Raw genomic sequence first — 22,833 nt, forward strand, 5'->3', positions numbered from 1 at the left:
GCAAAAAACACCAACATCAATGGTTGAAATGCAGCCCTAAACCATGACAGAGCCTCCACTGTGTTTAACAGATGACCACAGACACTCGCTGTCAAACACAGAGCTGTCAAACTAAACAAAAAAAAAAGGTTTTCCCAAAGATGAGTAGTTCTCATCATGCTGATTTGGTTTCAAGGGTGGTCACTTTTCTCATGATTATGCTTCAAATTACTCACCCAAAGCTGTAAAATTAGGGTGTGATATCACGGTGATGTCTTTGATTGACAGCTCCTGTCAGGAGAAACTCTCATATCTCTGTTGTGAATTGCAGATGAAGACTGAGAGAAGATCCAACCTTTACTTCCCATAACCACGACTCTCTGTTTAAAGCTAACAGCATGCTGTATTCTGCAGTAAACTGAACTAACCAACATAAGTGATCAGAGGCACTGTTGTACCTTTTCTATGAGTAAAATGTGTGATTTTAAGCTAACTAGTAAATTAGCATCCTTAGCTATAACTAGCTACGACGAGGAGTAAGCTAAGCCGGTGTTCGGTGGCTAATCTGTGCACATGAATGAATTCACCCCGACTAAAGAAATCACTCTGTTGAGCTTGAATGTTAATTAAAAGTCAGCGCTGTAGTTCAGACATTAGTTCTGCTGCTCTGACTTACCGAACAGAAGGATGTTAATTCATGCAGCAGGCTGCCAAAGATGAGGCACTGAAACGGTTTATATGAGAAACAGAGAAAAGTCATTCATTATATACTGTTAGAGTAACAGGCTGGACTCTTCTTCAGCTCCTGTTTAGAGCTGATTATTAACTATCTGCAAACAGCAGCATGTTTCTGTTTCTTTCCACATCTGAATGGACAGTAACAGTACAATAAATTAAGTAATCAATAACACTGCTGCCTTTAAAAAAAGAGCACTTCGATAACATTAAGACAGCATTAAGCAAAGATGGATTACTAAGAAGATTGGAAATTTTCACATTCACAAATTGCCTGTAATTCTAGTTTCTACCTGATATCTCAGTTTGTTGATGGTGATTCACAGAAATGTGTTCTAAATACTGAAAACACAGATTTTTAACACACAATTAAAGTGAACAGGGTTTAACCACAGCTGTCTGGCTGAGGTGTTTTCCCCCATTCGTAGCAAACATTAAAACTAATTTAAGTTTCATAAACTCAGTCTGAGAGGGAGGGTCCATCCTTTCTTTGCATGTAAATACAACTTCACCTTCAGTCAGTATTCAGATATTAAAATATCATTAGTTGTATTTTAGATACTTTCCAGTGAGCTCTTATTGCATTTATGAAGTGACTACAGCTGCTTTTACTCAGCGAAATATGTCAAAAGAAAATGGCAAAGCTTAATACATATGAGCTGAAACTAAAATTTATGTCTACATTTCTGACTTTCACCAGCTCTTTATAGGTCTAGATTTGGAAGTGAGAGTTTTTATTTCAAATATTCAGGTTAAAAAGCATTCTGAATTATTATTAGAGTTATATGAAAGACTAAATGACTGTATGCTCTGTAGCCTACATCCTTTGAGAAACATAAAATGAAGCATTAATAGAAGACGCCCAGGGCAGCTGATCAAAACACTGTTAACAATAAATCCATATATTTTGCACAGTCGGCTGAAGATTGCTGGTGAAGATTAAATGTCCTCCTTTATTACTGAGTTAAGCTTCAGTCCTCCTGATGTTTCTAAAAAGACATCTACCTCAGTGGATCAACAGCACATCTGGGACAGGACAGCTGTGATGAAAGAAGAGGAGGAGATTTCTAAAAACCACTGGATCCAGAAATCCAGATCCAGCTTGGCCCCGATGGTCTCCTCCTCACACATTTTTGCCCACTGTAAATGTAGTCATTGATAATAATGTAGATTTTGCGTCATGCTTTAAATGAGAAGAACAAATTACATTTACATGAAACCTCCCAATGTTTTACGTATAACATCTTAAAGTTTTCTATTATATTTCAATGTTTACAGTCTGCAGAGTTCTTTGTACATGTGTAATGGTTGTAAAACTGTTTAAATGTTCATCTACAATAACTCTGGGCCTCTGTGGAGTGTGTACAGCTGATAGCATTTCTTGGTCTGTGAGGCTAACAAAAACTAAAGGGTGACTAATTATCGATTCAAACATGTTGAAAATGAGAGCCAAACTTGTGTAAAACTGTAAACTCGCTAACAACTCTCTAACACATTGTGGGTGCTAACTGTTAATCTAGCTAACACATTAACAGTGAGAGTTACATAATATTATTTGATGTTGTACTATAGTATGTTAAGATGTGTGCCTATTTGAATATGTCAACATGGTTGTATTTACCTTAAATTAATAAGCTGATAGTATCAGCTAAAAGGATGAAGATGGTGAAAATGTCATTGGCCTCCATCTGTTAAACTAATCCTGTTTTGTTTTGTTGTCTCATTGTTGCCTCTCTAGTGGATCTGCTGTTAATGTAATCAATGCGAAGCAGTTAAAACTGATTATAAAACCCCTCTGCTACTTAAATGACCAGATCAAGTTTAATTGACTATCTATCTATCTATCTATCTATCTATCTATCTATCTATCTATCTATCTATCTATCTATCTATCTATCTATCTATCTATCTATCTATCTATCTATCTATCTATCTATCTACCTACCTATCTAAATTCTGCTTTTATTTTGAAGGCATTTGTGCTTCTTCCCACCGGAAGACGTTGGACCCGATGTCACCAAGGTGACCGGATGCTTTCACGGAATTTCGTTAGCACACAAGGAGAATTAAGTCATTTAATGTAGCCTACTCATGGATTTAACACAGTACCAGCTGTTCATTTTGGATCCCGGATGTTATCTTCACGGTCTTTAAGTAAAAAAGCTGTCAAATAAACGCTCTTTTAAAGTTTCACGACCTTAAAACCTTGCAAATATAAATTATCTTGTAACTGTCACAAAGTTGTCAAGACCAGCGGAACAAATGGCAGCTTCGAAAGCAGTCGTTCCCGGGCGAGCATTAAGGACGTCCAAAAGAACTGACAAATCATCCCCAGCGTCCACTCAGAGCTTTATGGAAAGGTAATCTGTCAGTGCATGCAGAGACTATACACGGTACATGCCATTTCTTCTTCTTAATCTTTGTGGCATTCAGCGCTCAAACAGTGGATCTGCTGTTTATAGACTTCAAAGTAAAAGGATTTGTAGCAACAAATACAATAACAGCACAGCGTAAATCAATTCAAGTGGAAAACACTTTACTACATGAATTAAGCAGTTGGATTCTTTCCCATTAAATGTAGGCAGTTACAACACAGAAAAACAGGTCAGTTAGTAGACGGTTGCTGCCTCTACTACCAAAATGATTCTGTTAAAACAGCTAATCGTTCATATTTAGCAACAGCGTTGTTTTTAATATTTGTTTTAGTCTGAACGCCTCAACGAGCAGAAATAATTGTTTCACTCAACAATGGTTAGAGTCTTAGAGGTTTGGAGTGCAGCCCGGATTTATTTTCATAATCTTTTCACTGATTCAAATATACAGAAAAATAAAATAAAATAAAAATACCAATCACGGTTGTGACCAAATTCAGTTGGTCTAAAGACATTATATTTTTCAGATCCCTTTGTTTATTTATTTATTTTAACTATATGCACATCTTAAATCTGATTGTAACATTTTAAGAAAAAAATATCAAACAATTGAATTATTTCAATCATTTGTGTTAAACTATTAGTATTGGAGACTGGCCTTGAAAGCACCACATCACTGAAAATCATCATCACACTTTCAAGTTAAAACTCTACCATGCAAAGAAGAAAAGGGAGGTGCAGAAATGCTCATGTCTCCTTTTCTGCTCCTTCTAATTTCTAACTAAATAACTGAAAAATAAATTTTCATTCCCTTTAGCCTCAGTGTATTTGTATTTAGCATGAATCAGTCAATACAGAAATACTAACATATGACAAAATCTGAGCATGTTAGCACTGTGAGATGATGCAAGCCCATTGTAAAGTAAGCATGTAGGTAACAGTCGTATGCAGCTCAAAGCACTGCTCTGTACTGCCATGGTTGTAGACTTAAGCTGAACTTTTGAGCTCTAATATCACATGTTACATCTATTTTTGCTAACTATTATTACAGCTGCAAGAATTTAGTCAGTGAGAGGATGGCTGTTTGGATAATCTGAACTTTAAAGCTGTCGTATGAAATCATTCGCCTTGTTAAAACAACGCCCAATCTGGTTTTTTAATTAATTTATTCTTGAAGTAATTTAATCTGGTTGTTGATATGTAGTGAAATGACAGTGACTGAGCGGGCAGGTGATAGGAAGATGAATTTATTGCTCACTCAAGTGATTTAATTGGACAGCAATGGCATCATTAACCAGGACAGCTGTGAGCCAACAAACCTAGCAGTATTTGTAATTAGCAGGCATGGATGGATGGTTGGATGGCTTTCATTAGACCTTTAGATCTAAAAATCTCAGCTGAGTTCTTTACATATTTATGTTTTTTCACCATATCTACTAAAACAGAACATAGAGATAAGTAGTTTCACTTTATTGCCAGAAGTGTATGACACGATTTCCAAGCAGTGTTTTCAGAACACATTTATCTCATAGACTGAAATCTGAACAGTAGGAGGCATGAAGGCACACTGTCACATCCTTGTAGTCATGTCTAATTACCTTTTCCATAGACTGCCATCTGAGATCCTGATTAAGATTTTGTCATACCTGGATGCTTCTACACTTTGCTGCATAAACCACATCAATAAGATCTTCTATCAGCTTGCCAACAGCAAGTAAGTACCATCTTGTCAGTGCATCTTCCACAGTTTATTAAATACATGATTATGTTAATTAATCCAATAGCAAAGGGACAGTATGCCTCCAAATCTTACAGCAGAACCTTTAAGTCCAAGGCACGGGAGCTCTGTGGTTTTTGCCCCAATTCTTCTTCTGTTTTTCTGAGAAAAAGCATTAGACCTTGAAAGAGGAAACTTTACAGCATGGTCCCAAGTTCCTCAACTACTTAAACATAAAAGCTTCGGCACCCATATGTGGTGCATTGATATTCAGGTTCATGTTTCTTTTTAGATATTTAGAAAAAATTACCTGCTATGCTCCACTGGTCTTTTACTCCAATTTTAATCCTGCCACATATCTCTGGATATCTGGCCTGAAATTCAAGCCACATATCTAGAGATCCTCACTGAGCTTATGTACTGAAGCATCTAGCTCTCCACCTTTTGGAGGCAATCCAAATGCACAAAGTTTACATTTCAAAATTGTGATTTTGTGATTGCATGATTTGGCAAGGATCATGACACTCTGTGGATGCACAAACTTGTTTTATTAAAGGTCTAGTTCATTAACACATTTCACGTTAGTGAAAAACATGTCCTACAAATCAAAATATATATTTATATATCATTTAGGACATATTCTGAAATGTAAAAAAGCCAGCCAGATTGCAGCCTATGGTCAATTCAACAGTCTTGACACATTGATTTTTTTGTTGTTGATCAGAACCACAATCAGAATCCAAATGTCCTCCAGTAACTACCAAAGAATACCAAGAACTCGGTGATCAGTGTTGTCTGCAATGCCAAGTGTGTCATATTTAATACACGAGTATTTGAGAGCTCCAGGTCATCAGTGTGATTCTTTTTTGCAGTGTGGCAAAAATGATACAAACTGAAGCTTATACTATATGCAAATTGACATGAATTTCTTTCTTTAATTTTTTTTCAAAAGGTTCAATAAACAGTCGTGTTTTCCAAAATATCAGAACTTTCTGGAATGATTTCATGCTTCAGGCATCACAGGGTTAAATAGTTTCCTCTTAGTAGAAAAGATTATTCCTATAATGGAAGAATTCACTATTGAACTTATTCAAACGTGAAATTTCACTGCTGATGTTTTGATATTGTCATTCTGATGAATAAAACTTAAACTTCTTTTTTCTTGGCCACCCTGTAAGAAATGATCACACTAGACATACTGTACTGGTTTGTAACCTTTCTGACCGAGTCGGTCACTCTCCTGATGCTGTCATTGCAGTGCTCTGTGGAGAAAGCTTTACATTGCGGATTTCAGCAAGAATAAAAAGTGTATGGACAAATCTCTGTTGAGGATGGCCACGATGGAGGTGCAGGATCGACCCGAAGGTTACTATAAGAGGCTGTACTTCAAGACTGTAGCCGAATGTGACATGATCAAGTGGACGAGGCGGCTTGGACTCATCAGTATTCACACAGGGCTACCCAGCCAAACAGAGTGGGTCCTCAGGTGAAGTGTGAGACAGATAAAGAGAGAAAACCCAAGTTTAGTTCAAAGGAATTAGGTTTTCCATTTACTTTATGTATCACCTACTCAAACACATTTAGAAAGAAAAATATGTCATTATTCTTTCTCTAAATGCTCATGTTAACTACTTTTATAGTGAATTTTATATCCTTTTAGTTGAAAGGAGGTGTGTTGATCCATGCTGTGTCTGTGCTCTAACGGGGATTTGGTATTTGTTTGGAAGCAGCTGTATGAAGCCTTTGTTCATTGTTTGCTGTTAGCAAATAGCAAAACTTTGGAGATCTACCCTCGCTGTTGAGAAAGTTCAAGGTTGGAGAGGTGGGGGGAGAACACAACAAGAGGATAGTTCAAGCTGCTGGTAATCAAAAACAAAAAGTATGGTTTGTTTTTGATGTCACACTTAATGACACTTTCTTATTAAAGGTGAGGAAGGAGGTCTCTTTCTGAACGTGATGTCTGCTCAGGGGGATGCCAGCACGCAGGGGAGAGCTCCCTCGCCACCTCCACTGCAGATTCTGCTGTGTTTTTATAACCTCTGATTAGAGGCTGTGCTGCACTCAATATTGAGTTCTGTGGCAGTCGCTGTGGTACAGAGGGGAAATAGAAATAATTGTGTTCCTTGCAGGGGCTGTCTGAATTGTTGAAATAAATTACTTAGCCCCCCAACCCCTCATCCACAGAAGACATATGCATGCACGCACACCTCAGCCTTCCTCCCACCGACTCAGACAACTCCCTATAGGGCTTTTTTTGTCTGTTAGAGACCATGAGGAGCATGCGATTTACCTTGGTAATAATCATTTCACAAGACGTCAAGCATACAGGCAGTGCAGAGTGAAATCCCTGGGGTCAGCTGCTGGAGCCCCCTGGGCTGCTCCAGTTTTTAACTTTGTTCCCCCACCTAATTGATATTGGATGGTGTCTCAGCGAGGCGCCGGCTGCATCACAGTAGGGGCAGCCCTGAATCACAGTTTAGACAGAACTGGATCAAGAGATTCGTCACAACAGCTGCAGTTTTAATTTCATTCGTTGCATATCATTTCATTAGCAAGAACAGCTTTAACTGGAGTCCTACTACTTCCCTCTGCTGACAAATGAGATGTAACAGCAAATAAACTTGTAATTTTTCTGATTTAAAGAGCAACGCTGCCAAACACTGCCCGGTTATTTTCACTGTAATAAATTAGAAGACAAATGGATGGATTACATTTTTGTTCAATGATTCATTTGGACTATTTATGTGGTATTTGGTATTAAAGAACCTGTTCACTTCTGCCATGCTTAGCTTCACTCTCACCTGCTCTCTTCTTCTCTCTCTCTTGCTTTTATTGCAAAACTGCAAAAAGTCCTGTTCCTACAATTCTACATTCTGTTTTCTAACTCTAGAAACTTGAATGTCACCTGGGAACTGACAGTCATGGATAAGTCAGGGCGTAAGAGCACTTTGGAGCAGAGCCGGTCCCAGTTCACTGAGACTTCAGTGACACTGTGCTGGAGCGGAGGAGACCGCTTGCCCGACTACCAGCAGATTTCCACCCTTCAGCTGTACGGTGTCAGGAGGCTAGCCTGCGTCAGCCCAAAGAGGTAAAGGCAGCTGACATCCATCTACACCCTTTGTTTCGCCTCTTGTCTCAGTAAAACCAACTGCTGTCTTTGCTTCCTCTGTCAGCCCTGTTTGTAGGTCCCTCATGGAGAAGTTAGACATGCAGACTCTAACTAAGAACATGCAAGTCATTGGCCAGGACAGATTGGTGCAGCTTAAGTTGCTACAGCCTGGCATCATCATCGGTGTCTGGAGGGTAATTACTTCAGGCATTCATCCCATGTTTTGATTATTATTCACTGGCTTAGAGTAGCAGAACAAGATACACAGTATTTATCACAGGGAGAAGTGACATCTTTAAGCATCTTTTTTTTCTAGGACCAGTGCTCAGTTGCCTTTATCATGTTCACCCTCCACTTCCACAAGCTGGTGGAAAGAAGCACTCAGGGATCTTCTGTTTGGTAGGTTGGACTATAACCACCCCCTCTTATGAACATCCATACAAGGTGTGCTGCGTCTCAAATTTAAGGGATGTATAGACTGACAGTATTGCTCCTGCAGTGATGCACTGTACAGTGGGATTTGAGTTTCTGAAATAGTTTTTCTTTGGAATTATTTGCAGTCCAATTTCAGAAAACTGTTTTTCTTTCTTTGTTTGTTAAGCCATTTAACACTGACCGAATCAATCGAGCACAGAAAGGGCCCACAACTCAGGGGACGATTCAGTGTGATTTCTCCACATAACAGACAGCTTAGCAAAGAACCAATTTTAAATTGGGCTAATTGAGCTATTAGATGAAAATTCTCAACAAGGACAAAAGAAGAAGAAGTGTTAGACCTAAAATCATGACAGCAGATGAACAGTACCTCAAAGTCATGTGCTTAAGAAATAGCAAAACATTCAGCAAAGACATGGTAGAAAGAATGGTCTCAGTGGGAGGCTGGCTGTCAAGAAGCAATTCTTAACAAAGGGAAAGAGGGAGAAAATGCTGAAGTATGAGAATTACACAAGAACTGGAGTGAAACTCATTGGAAACAGGTTTTATGGGGTGATGAATTCAGATTAGAAATTTGTAGTTCAAGTCATTGTCAGTACGTCAGTAAGAGGTCAGCTGGCTTCCAAAGAAGAGCTTTGAATGTCCTTTAACCCTTAGATGCACACGTGTTTTGTTTTTCTTCAAAATCTTTAAAATGCAAAGTTGTAATATATTCATATTCCAGGTATTTCTCATAAAATATGTTTGTAACATGAGGCCATTTGCATTTTTATTTATTTTTTCATTCATTTATAAAAAATGCAGTTTTTGTATCACTACCCCACTCTTCCACAAGTGGGGTCAAGAATGACCCCAAGCAGTTCCTGTGGAATCTTCTATGAAACTTTCATTCTTAGCAACTCTGACTGTCCCACTTAAACTTCTGATGGATCAAGAATTAATTTTTACACAGTAACATACACGATTTATAGTCAGGGCTACACATAAGTGGTCCGCAGGTGTGCATTCGCTGTCAAAATAAAAGTATTCCCAGAAATTCTGAGAATACACGCTTCTTTTGCGGTGGAGGAATACCAAAGTAATTGCTTACGGAGCTTGCTTCTTCAACATCTTTAAGAGTTCTGAACAAATGTCTGTCCTCCTCCAGAACATCTAATGTACGCAAACGAGCGCTCCAACTTCTTATCTGGTATGCGTCTTTTATTTTGACAGCAAATGCGCACCTGAGGACCACTTATGTACACCCCTGTTTATAGTTTCCTGTGCATTTCAAACATTGTCCTTTCTGATTTTTTTAAAAATATTTAACATGGCTGCTATGAGGCCAGCTAGGATCCCTGTGGCCCTACAAATGATCCAGGACAGATGGGATGAAGAGCCCATCAGAGGCACTGACTCAGAATCTGACATCTAACATATAGAGTATCCAGACTACTGTCCCCCACACTGAACAAGGCCAGTCAGATACAGAGGAGTCCTCTGATGAGTCCTCTGAAGAGGAAATGGATATTGAGTCCAACAGTATGAGCCCCTCTTACTGCTCTAGCCACAATATTCTGAATTAGTCGGCCAGGGCTTGCACCTGGGTCTAGTACTGTCTCCCCAATAGATGTTCATGTCTGATAATATAATAGAAGAGGTGCTGACATGCACAAACATGGAGGCACAAAGAGTAGCCACAGACAGGGGAAAAGAGTGGAAAAATGTAATCAAACAAAAGCTCCTGGCCTTCATTTGATTGACCATTCTTGTAGGAAGTGAGAAGAACTGGGATGTACCAGTTGGTGTGTTTTTGGGAGTCCTCTGCATAACCCATTGTACAAGGCCACTATGTCAATTCAAAGATTTAAAGATATTCGCCATTTCTTGCACTTTGATGACAAGAGGACCAGAGCCTACCGACTGAAAACAAACCACATGGCAGTTTTCTGCTACATATGGGGCCTGTTCCTGGTCAACTGCAGGCAGAAATTCATCCTCAGTGATTGTGTTACAGTGGATGAACAACTTGTGCCTTTCAGAGGGAAGGCCCAGCTTCTGCAGTATATGCAGAGCAAGCATACAGAAGTGGTACAAGTGATACAAAAACTGCACTTTCTTAAAATTAATGAAAAAATAAATAAAAATGCAAAAGGCCTCATGTCACAAACATGTTTTATGAGGAATACCTCAAATATGAGAATGTTACAACTCTTTGTTTTAAAGATTTTGAAGAATAACAACCGAGTTTATAGCAAAATGCATTGTTTCTATTTGGGGTCATTTTTGACCCCACTCGTGGAAGAGTGTACGTATTGGTAGGTTGTGCATCGAAGGGTTAAGAAGCCTGGAGAACTAACAATTTAATTAGTTTTCAGGATTAGAATTGTACAAACTCTGCTGTCTGGTGGAATTGCTCACAGCTCTTGTCTACACTCAGACTCGCAGGTGCTCCAGAGGCTTATGAGTTATTACCCAACAGTAATTTACTTTCCATCCACGTGAAAACAAAAACATTTTCAGGACCACACAGTGTTAATGATACCGTACTTCAGCATAGTAAGGATATAGCACCCTCTCCTGGTTTCCTGTGGGAGTACAGCACTTTTATTTATTATGCTCCACAAAATTAATAGATCTTTGCCTTTTTTTAGGAAAATGCTTTTGTCATGATACCCCCCCCCCCCCCCCCACTAGACAGAGTTTACACTTTCTGGTTTTATCAACTCTTTCCCTTTTTCCCCTTTCAGTTCTTATGTGGAGCCGGTGGTCCAACCCCCTTTCTGTGATATAGACCCTGAATACGGTCTCCATGGTTACCAGCTACACATTGTTCTCCACAACACTGTATGCGAGCTCATGTCCGGAAGCTTTTCCCAGCTCTTCTGCCGCAGAAGTAATCCATTCATACCCACATTTTGTACCCACATTCATTAAGTAGCACTGTGAGTTATGCCAAGGAAATATGAATAATCTTCTGTACTGTGTGGGTAATATAAAAAAAAACCCACAGTATACCTATGTTTTACATGTATAGTAACTTTAAGAGGGATACAAAACAGAGTCCTAAATATCAAGAATTCATTTGCTGTGATTTTTTCCTCCCATTTTTTTCTGCAAATTTATGACTGTATTTATTTCCTAAGACCAATCGATTTGTATTTAGGCATGTACAGCACTATTTTTATGTGCCTCCATAGTTTGTTTCACATGTGTGACAAACACTTACAGGCTTGCTTTTTCAAACTAATTAAACCTCAGCTATATGGCAGGAAACTTGGATATGTGGAATAAAAGGGAGGTTATACAGAAAGGTATTTCAGAATACTGAATACTTTTGTGAGCCTGCGATCTATACTCTTGTCATAAAAAAAGAGACTTCTGAATTGCTGTTTGGAATATTTCAGCTTAGTACTTACTTTTTATTAACAGCTAGTCATACACCAGACAATACAATCAGTTTAGAGGCTACTTCACTCTAAGGATTTCCATTATTGTTATACATTAAGAGTAATTCATTCAACGAAACAAAAATGCAGAGAAAATGTTGATCATTGTAGAAAAAAGGGACACAAAAACACTTTCTTTACTCAAGTCTTCATTCAGTATTTTAAAGCGTTAATCCACATAGTCTAACTTTCATTCTTTAGGTGTAAGAACTGCTATATATAATAATCTACTGATATGATACAGCCTCTGAATTTGTTAAAATTTAGCTAAATTCAATAAAAAATGTGTGTTTATTTGTGTTTGATGGTTACAGCGCTTGTAGACTTAAACTGCTTAGCTGTCTTAAATTGGGTATAAATGTCTACACGCGGTGTTTTCTCTGTCTAGCTCAGATCTCTGATGGGCTGATCCAGCTAACAGTCATTAGCAGCACAAACCTGTCCCAGCACACATCTCTGTCTGGTGACATCACCCTGCCCTGGTGTTGTGAGGCCCTGCAGGGCACAGTGGAGGTATTACACGAGCATAAAATTCCCAGCAGTGGTGTGGCAGGCAGGAAATATACACACTGGCACTTATTTACTTTTCAACTTCTTGTAGAATTGCTGCATTATGAGTCTGACTCTGCTAGATGAATTTAGGAAGCCCTTCAAGTGTGTCACCTCGCCCGTTTCAGCGGAGCTGGAAAGGACGCCTGTGTGCTACGACTATGACGGTGAGCACTACCTGATCCACTATCAGGATTCTGACATCCAGGTGAAGATGAGGCTTGTGAAGATGAATGAACAGAAGCAGTTTATTCTCATCAGTTTAGTTGTCTATGTGAGTGTTTGCTATGTAAACAAGTATTTCAGTAGAGATTACTGATTGTTCTGGATTTCCCACAGAAAACTGGTTTCATATTTGATATTTGCTCGCTCCATAAGACCAAGATAACAGGTTGTTCATTCATTCAGTAAATGTTGTAGTGCAATGACTGCTCGTTTTACTATTATTTTGCCTTCAAGTGTTTAATGAATGAATTCAGTTTGAATGGATCTGATTTCTTAAAAAAAACTTCTTTACTCTCTACTTAATTTCTGAGTTATTTCTTTTCTTTGGATTCGTTAAGCTTAATCCTTCCCCTGTTCTTGTCACTTTGCCTTTGACAAAATAGTAAAGTCCTTGAAATGTACCATTTTCAGAGGAATGCTTCTTCTCTTTTGTTGTTAAGCACTTAACACTGACCTGTGAATCATTCGAGCATAAAAAGACAACTTGAGGTGTGAATCAGTGTTGTGTCTACACATAAAATACAACAAAGGAACAAAATATATTTTAAATTGTATCTTCAGGCAGCCTGTCACAAAAACACATCATTTGTTTTCATTTCTTTACTTGAATCTATGAAAAATACCAACAGTAACACAGTTTGACGCATGTAAAATAGTATTTTTGCACCAACAAGTTGCATTTGAATCTACATACAGCATATCCTTTAAAAACCTAAGGAAACCAGGCAAAAATCCAGCAAAGACCTGACACAGGACCCAAAACATGCATCTGGCTCCTCAGTTGATCCATTTATTATTCACTGAAACCTTATCAGAAGTGGTCTCAGTGGAAGGGTGGCTTTCAATAAGCTATTCAAACAGGGAGAAAATAGTGATCGATGCCAAATTGCACAAAAACATCACTGAAAATCAGTAGCAAGAGTTTATGGAGTGGTGAATCAAAATTTCTGATTCAAATTATCATCAGTATGTACAGAGGAGGTCAGGAGAGAGGTATGACAGTGTCGACAGTCATCTATAAAACACGGTGGAGGCTCTGTCATGGTTTGGGGTTGCATTTCCGCCAGTGGTGTTGGAGATCTTGTTAAAATTTATGGTATTATGACCACAGGATAATGCTGTCAGGTTTGGATTCACCATGAAGCACCATCTGATTGGCAATGGCTTCAATTTTCAACATGACCCCAAAGCCACTGTCCTCCAGAACCCTGCAGAACTATTGTTGAAGACTACTTAAAGAAACTGCCAAAGGGAGTTCAGGCTGTGTTAAAGAATAAAGATAGTCATGCAAATATTGCCCTTCAAAAGTTCTGTTTTTGCCTTATATACTGTATTTCCATGTATACTTGGATATGTTTAAATAAATTGCTCTATGTTCGCGTTGGAGAAATAGTGATTAAGTTATAGTATATAATCTATGATATATGTCCTATAAGGAGTAAGTTCTGTCAAATGTACATCCACCAGTGATGGTTTCATAGCCTGTAGTCCTGTATTTGTCTATTCTTTGCCTTCATCAGTTTGCTGGTCCCTTATTGCTTAAAGTATCTAAATTACTAACATTGTCATTAATTATTCTTGTTCATTAATTACTGTAGTGATGTCAACATTCGAATGCACCCACTCCTTAGTTAACAGTCTGAGATTTTACTAAATGGAAGTGAAAACATTTGCTTTACATGCATGAATAAAATAAAAGTTTTCCCATTTTTTGTTTCTCAAATCAAGTTTTGCCTCCTTTTATCATCCCATTTATACCTTAACACCCAATTTTCTCAACTGCATTGTCAGACATTATGCAATCACTTTTAGATGAAAATTGAGCTTAATGTCCACACCCTGGGCAAGTCTGGCTACAGCGATAGAATTAGTGTGGGGGCAATTGTTGGAAACAGTTGCTATGCTGCTGATGGGCCAGCATTGCTGATGGCAATAAAAAAAAGGCAGGCCTTTGGATAATTGGATTTTCAGAGGCTTCCCTTCCTTTTCTCAGAGAGGGTCATCATCACCTTGAAAAGATGCTTATTTTTCCAAACACATCACCAACATCTTTGGCAGTAGATCCTAAATTATTTGGGGAAATGAGCCAGAGGGGAAAAGAGGGGCAATGGTATGTGTGATGAATTGGTTTTTGTCACAAGCTTCACAATTGAATTGAGAGAAAAGCTCGGGGAGCTAGTGCACCGTCTGAATAGCTATTTTTTTGTTGTCATATTTTTTATTATTACACATTTAGATGCTTACTTGCATCCAGTACTGGACTTTATGTATAAAGACAGAACACAGGGATCAAATACATGTAGAGCCACATAGACACACGCTGGATGCTGCTGACTTGAACAGCCTGAGAACCTGAAATATCACATGATATAGCCCATTACGTTTTACTGGATGGTGTGTTCCATGCATGGTTTTCAGGTTGCAAGCGTCGTAAAACGCATTTCTATCACACTGACCTTCATACAACTGTTGCCGCTGTCACATCATCTACTGCAAAGTGCCAATCCTTAATTTCCATTTTAGTGGAAAAAACAGGAGCCAAGGATGTTATGGGTTGGGAAAGGAACTGGCATGACTATAAAGCAAGTTAATCACTGGTTTGTGTCACAGTAATGACTAAACAAGGGCCACAGATGTTTGGGACAAGAACCACAGATGAAAGGATAATATGTTTTGTCTTTTATTTTGGAGCAAGTATAACCGTGTGTGTTTGTTCTTATTTTTCTATGTGGAATCTGACAAAAAACACCAAATTAAAGCCCAAAACTATGCAATTTACATCTGTTTGAATACAGTTCATTATAGGCTATTCTCCAGTAGATGGCTCTCTTTAGTAAACAATGAAAGCCTCTATTGAGGGCACGGTTTTCATTTTACAAATATAGTTCCAGAGAAACTTTTACATAACTGACTTATAGAAATCTTTTTATCAGCACAATAAAAATCTCTTCGCTCTGAATCGTTTATGCAGAGTGCAGGAAGTTTATTATGCTTCCAACTCTTCCTCCTGATTTCTTTTTCTGCTGTGTTGCAAAGTAATTACAATGCTGTATGTTAATCACAACGTAAGACTTTAATACCAAATTAAAATTAAGATGAAATCCACCACCAAATAACTGAATGGGTAAATTTTGTGACATAAAGCTTCATTAAACTCATCTTTCTCAGTTTCCTCGCAGGCTAATCTTGCAAGAAAATTGCTTCCATTTTTAGCCTTTAATTCTCTCCCTTGTGACTGACCAGCTGGGCCCACAAACTATTTAGCCTCAGCAGCCAATGACACAGTCCTTATTTAGTCCTCTCACTGGAGAATAAACTGTCAACTAATGAAAAGGACTAGGAGGGAGATTTCTTTTGTATGTTTTTTTTTTTTCATTTATAATGACACTCTGCTCTACTGACACTGCTCTCTTCGATTATTAGCACTCGTATTATGCCTTCTTAAGGTCTGGGCGGTAATCATAGTCTTCCACGAGAGCCTAGCTTCACAAAATTAGTACCTTGCTGCATGAGCATGTGAAGCCAAGACAGTTAATAATGCTTATAATCATCAGCCCAACATCAGCAACAACAGTCCAAAATGTCTGTGCCAAAGATTTCACATTAGAAGCAGCAAAAGGTATTTTATCGTGGCCGCAAAATAACAGATGGCCCTGCATTTATATTGCTGATGGATCAGTGTAATCACTCCTTTACTACTCGTTTACCGTCATTACATCTGCCGTCGTTTTTATCCTTGTTAGGACAAAGATCTGGATATCATGAAAAGATTTAAATGGTGACACATATGTCATTTTATGCTACTAGTTAAACGCAGCACAGTTTGCATCAGTGATGTTAACTGAAGTGTAATGTTGACTCCAGTGAGTGAGTGAGGTGCCCAAGCTGAGAAGGCAAATCACCCGATTTCAAAGTGCCTTAATTCTGCAGCTGTTCGTAGGTGACGGTCAAAACATGGACTGTTAGAAAGAGCAGATTCAATATTATTTATATCAGAATAACATTCGCCTCTAGGTGCTTTATATTGTAAGGTAAAGATCCTACATAATAGAGAGAAAATCCCAACAATCAGATGACCCCTTTTGAGCAAGCACTTGGCAAAAGTGGATATGAAAAACTCCCTTTTAACAGGAAGAACGCTCCAGACCAAAGACATACTGTGGAAGTAAGCCTTCATGCATAGTGGTCACTACAGTGGACAGCTATTCAAAGGCTGTTTTCTTGTATTTTTGTCAGTGTTGATGGTACTTGAACATAAACCACTACATTGGACACTCATGTGTCACTAAATACCATGCCATCCACTGGTCAGCCAGTGTTGTCCACCTAAGTGGACATGTAAAAAACTCTTTGAAAAGTAAGTTTAAAAAAATTATGTTCAAAAATCTTTTTTTATGCCTAAAGATGAAAAATACTTAAGAAAAGAATGATTGAGGTTGTCATAATTCATGCAAAAAATGGTTAATAATAGCTAATGATTAATTGCAGAGCGGTGTATAAACACATAGTGAGTAAGGAGCAGCCTATAGCCAGGGTCAATCCAGGCTCACCTGATTCAGCCCTATCTATTCACTTTATCAAAAAGGAAAGTTTTAAGCCTAATCATAAAATGAGAGAGGGTGTCTGTCTCCCAAATCCAAACTGGGAGCTCACTAACTTCCACTCTGCAATAATACCACTTGGATTATGAAGAAGATGAGACGTTTTTCAAACATCTTATTACAACACCAGAGTTAAATTCACAAGTTCTTTAGAATGATGCATTCTTTCATAAATATTTGCAAAGGCAAGCTGCGTGACTAGGTGCTTGATTTTATCCACTTGTGAGAAGTGGGGACTAAAAGCCCTTGAATTCAAAAATTAAGATACTTTTGTCCTTATAGTGCAGGTGCCAGAACACACAGTGCATCACAGTTTGCTGAGGGGCAAACTGACAACAGATACTGTAGCATCCATCACTGAAAGTGCCTACAGCGGCCACACGAGTCTCAGAACTGGACAATGGAGCAACAGAAGGCGAGAGAGGAGGTTTGAGGCAATGTTCTTCTGGGGAACCTCGTTTCTGAATTTCTGTTGATGGTACTTTGTGTCAAAAGTAAATTACTCATCACTATCTCTCTCTCAGGTTACTCAGTGTTTGTGCCAAAGAGGAAAAAAAGAGATGGCATGAGTCAGCACATTATCCAGTATACTGTAGAGGCACTTTCTGCAATTTCACACGGTTCACTAGTTTGCATTACCCTCACAGTAACATCCGGTGTCTGTCTGGTCTCAGAGCAGATGTTTGGCAGGCAGTGAGTTCAAGCTGCTTTGTGATCTCACTGCTGAATGTGGGTTAAAAAGGGTCACTCGTTTTTCAGGATCAAATCCTTGCAAACAATCTGGGTAGTAGAGATCACTGCTGAGAGCTACGTGACTGGAGGTAAATAACAAGCTAAACGGAGAATCTGGCTAGCTTAGCTTAGCATAAAGATTGGAAAAACAGGAAGAAACTTAAACTCATTCAACACTATTAATTTATTTTCTTTAATCTAGGCAAATAGGCTTTAAGTGAAGTTATGTGTGTGAGTCTGTTTTTGGTGGAGTAACCAAGCTAACCAGCTTCTGGCTACAGTCTTACTGTGCTGTGTATGCTAACACGCTTCTCATCAAGTTCTTTATGAGACGATGCATTAAAGCAATGCATTGTCAGGGATTGTAACATCTAGTCCTTTACTGAATAAGAGGTATTTGATATTAAGGGTTTTTCAAATAGCCAGGCTGTATTTGTCGTCCGGCTACATATAACTAGCTTATCTGTTAGTTGAGAAGTTGTCCACATCCATGACAAGACGTTAAGCAAAATAAACATGTTTTCTTTTAAACTGAAGCAAATGTTAAATGCAGCACATTTCGCCAGATGCAAAAGCCAGACACGCTTCGCGGAAAAGTCATGCGGGCTCTGCTCGTACAGAGTTCCAGGAACAATTGGTTTTAGTGCAAAGGTCTGGGCCAGAGGCAAACTGTATTGATCTGATCCACTGTTAAGAGGAAAAGCAAGAGAGAGTGAGATAAAAACGCAGCGAGGCAGCATTTCAAGACACACAAAGAGAGACTCCTACATTATTTGTGAGCTAGGCAACAGAGGTTTTCGTGGTGAATATCTGCAGCTGAAACAATAGACAACTAGTGTTGTGGCTTATAGTCTACGTGTTTTTGGTCAATTACATCCAACCATGTGCTGCTTTTCTCCTCAGTGTTCTCTCCCTACAACACCATGAATTATTGAAAACCTAGTGGTTCGTTGTATCTGTGTCATAGTAGCATTTTGCTTAGACTTTTGAATCTGGGGGATTCTCCTGGGACCTCCACTCATTGCTTGTTGTGTCTGACTTGTGACTGTGAGCTGCCACATTGAGTTCTTCATTGCCCGCTCTGGCTCCACTGAAAAATTAAACAGATATGGCTTACGGTTACAGAGGGTCACTGCTGCTGTAGCTCTGCTTGATGATCAAGTTAGTTAAAACCAGGAATCCTGCAACAGGCACTGGAAAAATCCAGTAATATTTCCAACAATCTTCTATCATACATACGTATCCATGGGTTGAAACAAGCTAGTCTGGTATGAGATGATTACCTTTTAATCACAGCTCTGCTGAGGGGCCACCTGTGTGTGACACTCATTAAGGATGATGGCAGTCACTGTGACTGGGATAACATTTCCACGTACTTGCAGCTGTCGCAAAAGGAAATAAAGATGGATACGTCGGGCAAACAGCCACATTGATACCTTGTTTCTTTTTTCCTCAGAAACCTGACAAATCATCACAATGCCACTGAGTCAAAACATTTTAATTCACCTTAACAACTGTACACGCTGTGAGCTTTCATCAGAGAGCGCATAGCGCAGCGTGACATTTCCAGCACATCAAACGGCTCTATAAACTGTTTATTTGCTTTTGGTACCCTGCTTTTGCATCAGTCTTCATGTCTTATTTTGCTGCCAGGGTCTGGTTTTATAGACCATATTAAAGGGATGAGATTCTGCTGCTGCTATGACAATGACCCTTGCTCACAGATTATGCCTGACCTGACTGGCCATATTACATAAGAATCATGACCACTGACAGAAAACATAAAGCGCATTAGAGGTTTACAGCTGAACAAAGTGGTAAACAGTTCAGGGGAATTAGATGCTAAGTTGTTTTTGGGGGTAGGGTGGCAATATTGTTTTTACCAGTGAAGCCAATGCAAAAGTGACAAAACACCAGTGGCTACATGAGGCTGGCTCCAAAAGCACTCACTCACTCACTCACTTCCAGCTTTGCAGCATTGGAAAGCATCTTCACACAACCTGCTACAAGAAAAAATAAGGCCTTTCTGTATAGTTTCCTCCCTTCATTCACTCTACAGGGTGATTTTGTGTTTTATAACACAGCCTCATTTGGATTCTGGAGTTAGGGAGATGGCCTGGCACAGGAAACTGAAGGTGATCATGGTCTGCAGAGACTCCAGTTCAGACAGTTTGTACTATTACCACCTTTTAGAGCTTTTTCAATAGAATTATATGATTTTAAAAAATGTATGGCTTGTTTTGTGGTACAAAACGTCCAAAAAGTTCTTTTTTTAGTTTTGGCAACTAAAAACAAGTCAAACAACAGTTGCCTCAAGCTGCTTTACACTGTAAAGAGCCTACAATAATACAGAAAAAAAATACCAAAGAATTTTTAAAATAGTTTTAAAATAGTTTTTGTTGTATTTATTTTATTGTAATAATATTCATAATAATTCTTTTTTAGAAATTAAAACAAAATAAAATCGAAAAAACAAAACAAAACAAAACAATTCCCTCGCAAAAATGTCATGTGACAAGCTAATTTGCGTGACTCCTAAGTAGGCAAGAGACATTTCTGTCATCCATTTTCAATCCACACACCAGATTGTTCGCAGCTATCAAACCTTTTGGAAATTTGAAAATATTTGGATCTTTTACAGAGACATTGTTTCAAGGTGCTAAAATATCAGAGAAAAAACACTAACTAAGACAAAGAGTTTACCCCAGCACTCCTCAGTGCGATGATTTTGAAGCCCTCAGAAGAGTGTTTGAGCGTTGCATCAAGGAGAAACAATTAAAACAAACGGAAGAAAAGAAAACTCAAGTGGCGGAGAAGCATCAAGAAAGGCAAAGCAACTACCAAAAATATGGAGGAACTACATCAAGAGATACAGTGCAAGCTCCACGAGATGGAGAAAAACAATAAAGGCCTGAGAGTGATGTTTAATGAAGTGCTCCATGGAAATACAAAACTGCAAAAGCACAAAAAAGAGCAGGAAGCTAAATACACAGAATTGCAGAGCAAGCTTCAAGAAAAAGACCAAGAGACACAGTGGAAACTCCAGAACATTGAGATAAGAAAAGAAAAGGTCTTCAAGGTACGTTTGATGAAGCGCTCCAAACAAATATACAACTGAAAACAGAGAAAGAAGATCATGAAAGTAAATACAAATAAATTCAGTACAAGCTTCTAGAAAAAGAACAAGTGATTCAGGCCTGCGAGTGATGTTTAATAAAGTTCTCCAAAGATATGCACAACTGCAGAAAGAAATGGAACTACAAGAGGCAACATACACGTAGTTGCAGAGCAAGCTTCAAGAAAAAGACCATGAGATGCAGTGCAAGCTCCAGCTTATGGAGAGGAAAACCGAAGGGCTTCCAGTGATGTTTGATGAAGTTCTCCAAAGAAATGCACAACTGCAAAAAGACAATGAACAACTGGAAGTGATGCAGAGAGAAATGAAACATGTTCTCCAAGACTTCCAGAAGAAAAATACAGAATTACGAGTACTTTACTGATGTAAAGGACAAAAAAAATTTAAACTGAGGACGAGAAACAAGAACTGGAGAAAATATGTACAGAAATGCAGAATGAAATCCAAGCAATGGTGAGCAAAAAAACCCTATATGCATGGATTGTATAAGAAATTCCAGTACACAAACACTGAAATGCAAGAGGAGGAGCGACAATAGGAGAAAATACATGAAGACATCCAGTGTGCTCTTCAAGAACTGCAGAGGAGACATCAAGAGTTGCTGGCCATCCACGACAAAGTTCAACAAACAAAGAAACAACATCATGCACGAGGAAAAGAAAGTACAAGAAGAAAAATATAAAGAACTGCAAGAGGAAAATTAAGAACTGCAAGAAAAGCATGAAGAAAAGCAAGAAAAATGAGAGGAACTAGAGAAAAGGTGTCAAAAGCTTGAGGTGCAGCATGAAAAACTTTTCACTGAGATGACAAAACTTATGGCACAGAACAAAGATCTGCAAGAAGTGTGCCTGAAAAAGAAGAAAAAGCAAATCAAGTTTTTCCAGAAGAAGGACTCTGCTCCTTCTTCAGGTCAGCCTGCACAAAAGTAGTCCTATTGTCTTCCAACAGGGGCAAATGACACAATAAATTATGAAAATAAATTCACTGTTCATGCTCTTATTCAATGTTAATTTTGTGCAGAAACATTACTGGTGGTACTTAAGAAAATCTGAATAACTTAAACTGAGCTTTATTTCAAGTGACTCTGTAAGATGAGTCAACAGGTTTGAGTTGGATAACAGGAAAGAGTTGAAGAATAATTCACCTTAACTGGACAACTGGACATCAGTAAAGTCTCATTTTAACCATTTTCATGAAGAAGTGTATGCATTAGTGTTGGCTAATCCTTTCAAGGATGTGACAAATGAAAAAAGTCTGAAAACAGGAATGGGGTCAGTTAGAGCTGCATTTAGTTATATTTTAAGATTGAGGGATATGTTGGTTTTAGCAAAATTTTAAACAGATGGAAAAACTCCATTTGATGGGAAGAAACCTCTGGTACAACCAGGCTCAGGGAGGGGCGGCCATCTGCTGCGGCCGGTGGGGGATGTGGGGAGAAAGACAGGACAAAAGACAAGCTGTGGAAGAATGCCAGAGATTAATAATAACTAATGATTAAGTACAGAGCATACAGAGAATACTTATCTGGGGTTAGTTGATGACTTTCCGCTCCATCCATCCATCCATCCTCTTCCACTTATTCAGTTCATGTTCACGGGGAGGGGAATCCATCACAGCTGTTACAGGGTGAGTGGCAGGGTACACTCTGGAGAGGTTGTCAGTCAGCTGGGGTCAATTTTGAATAACGAGTTAACCAAACCCCATGTATGTTTTTGGATCGAGAACCCATGCAAACATGGGAAGATCATGCTAACTCCACACAGAAAGGCCCCAGACTGTTGTGAAGAACTTCTTGTGGTACCACCGTGCCATCCC

At 38.7% G+C, this 22,833-nt stretch overlaps 2 protein-coding genes across 5 annotated transcripts in view; both read left to right on the forward strand.

Moving 5' to 3' along the window:
- neto1l (neuropilin (NRP) and tolloid (TLL)-like 1, like) overlaps window positions 1-22,833 on the forward strand; it is a 450,458-nt gene that overhangs the window by 277,276 nt on the left and 150,349 nt on the right. The window lies entirely within an intron of this gene.
- fbxo15 (F-box protein 15) lies at window positions 2,693-14,229 on the forward strand. Of its 3 annotated transcripts, XM_082546277.1 has the most exons (10): window positions 2,693-2,868; window positions 2,956-3,074; window positions 4,696-4,800; window positions 6,062-6,289; window positions 7,694-7,891; window positions 7,977-8,106; window positions 8,229-8,311; window positions 11,077-11,222; window positions 12,164-12,288; window positions 12,377-14,229. In XM_082546277.1, the coding sequence occupies exons 2-10, from the start codon at window positions 2,977-2,979 to the stop codon at window positions 12,641-12,643; spliced, it is 1,380 nt and encodes a 459-aa protein (XP_082402403.1). In that variant the 5' UTR covers window positions 2,693-2,868; window positions 2,956-2,976; the 3' UTR covers window positions 12,644-14,229. The 3 variants fall into 3 exon arrangements, with proteins under 3 accessions (XP_082402403.1, XP_082402404.1, XP_082402405.1); XM_082546278.1 differs by having other exon boundaries at window positions 2,693-3,074; window positions 6,062-6,277; XM_082546279.1 differs by having other exon boundaries at window positions 2,694-3,074; window positions 12,453-12,606.

The sequence above is a fragment of the Aulonocara stuartgranti genome (assembly GCF_965226115.1).
Source record: "Aulonocara stuartgranti genome assembly, chromosome: 9".
NCBI classification, from domain to species: domain Eukaryota; kingdom Metazoa; phylum Chordata; class Actinopteri; order Cichliformes; family Cichlidae; genus Aulonocara; species Aulonocara stuartgranti.

Excerpts from the sequence above, each read along its gene's own strand:
- fbxo15 (XM_082546277.1), top strand. The coding sequence starts at position 2,977 with ATGGCAGCTTCGAAAGCAGTCGTTCCCGGGCGAGCATTAAGGACGTCC. Across the intron at positions 8,107-8,228 it reads TCATCATCGGTGTCTGGAGG|GACCAGTGCTCAGTTGCCTT; the intron begins GTAATTACTTCA and ends TTTTTTTTCTAG. Across the intron at positions 12,289-12,376 it reads CCCTGCAGGGCACAGTGGAG|AATTGCTGCATTATGAGTCT; the intron begins GTATTACACGAG and ends AACTTCTTGTAG.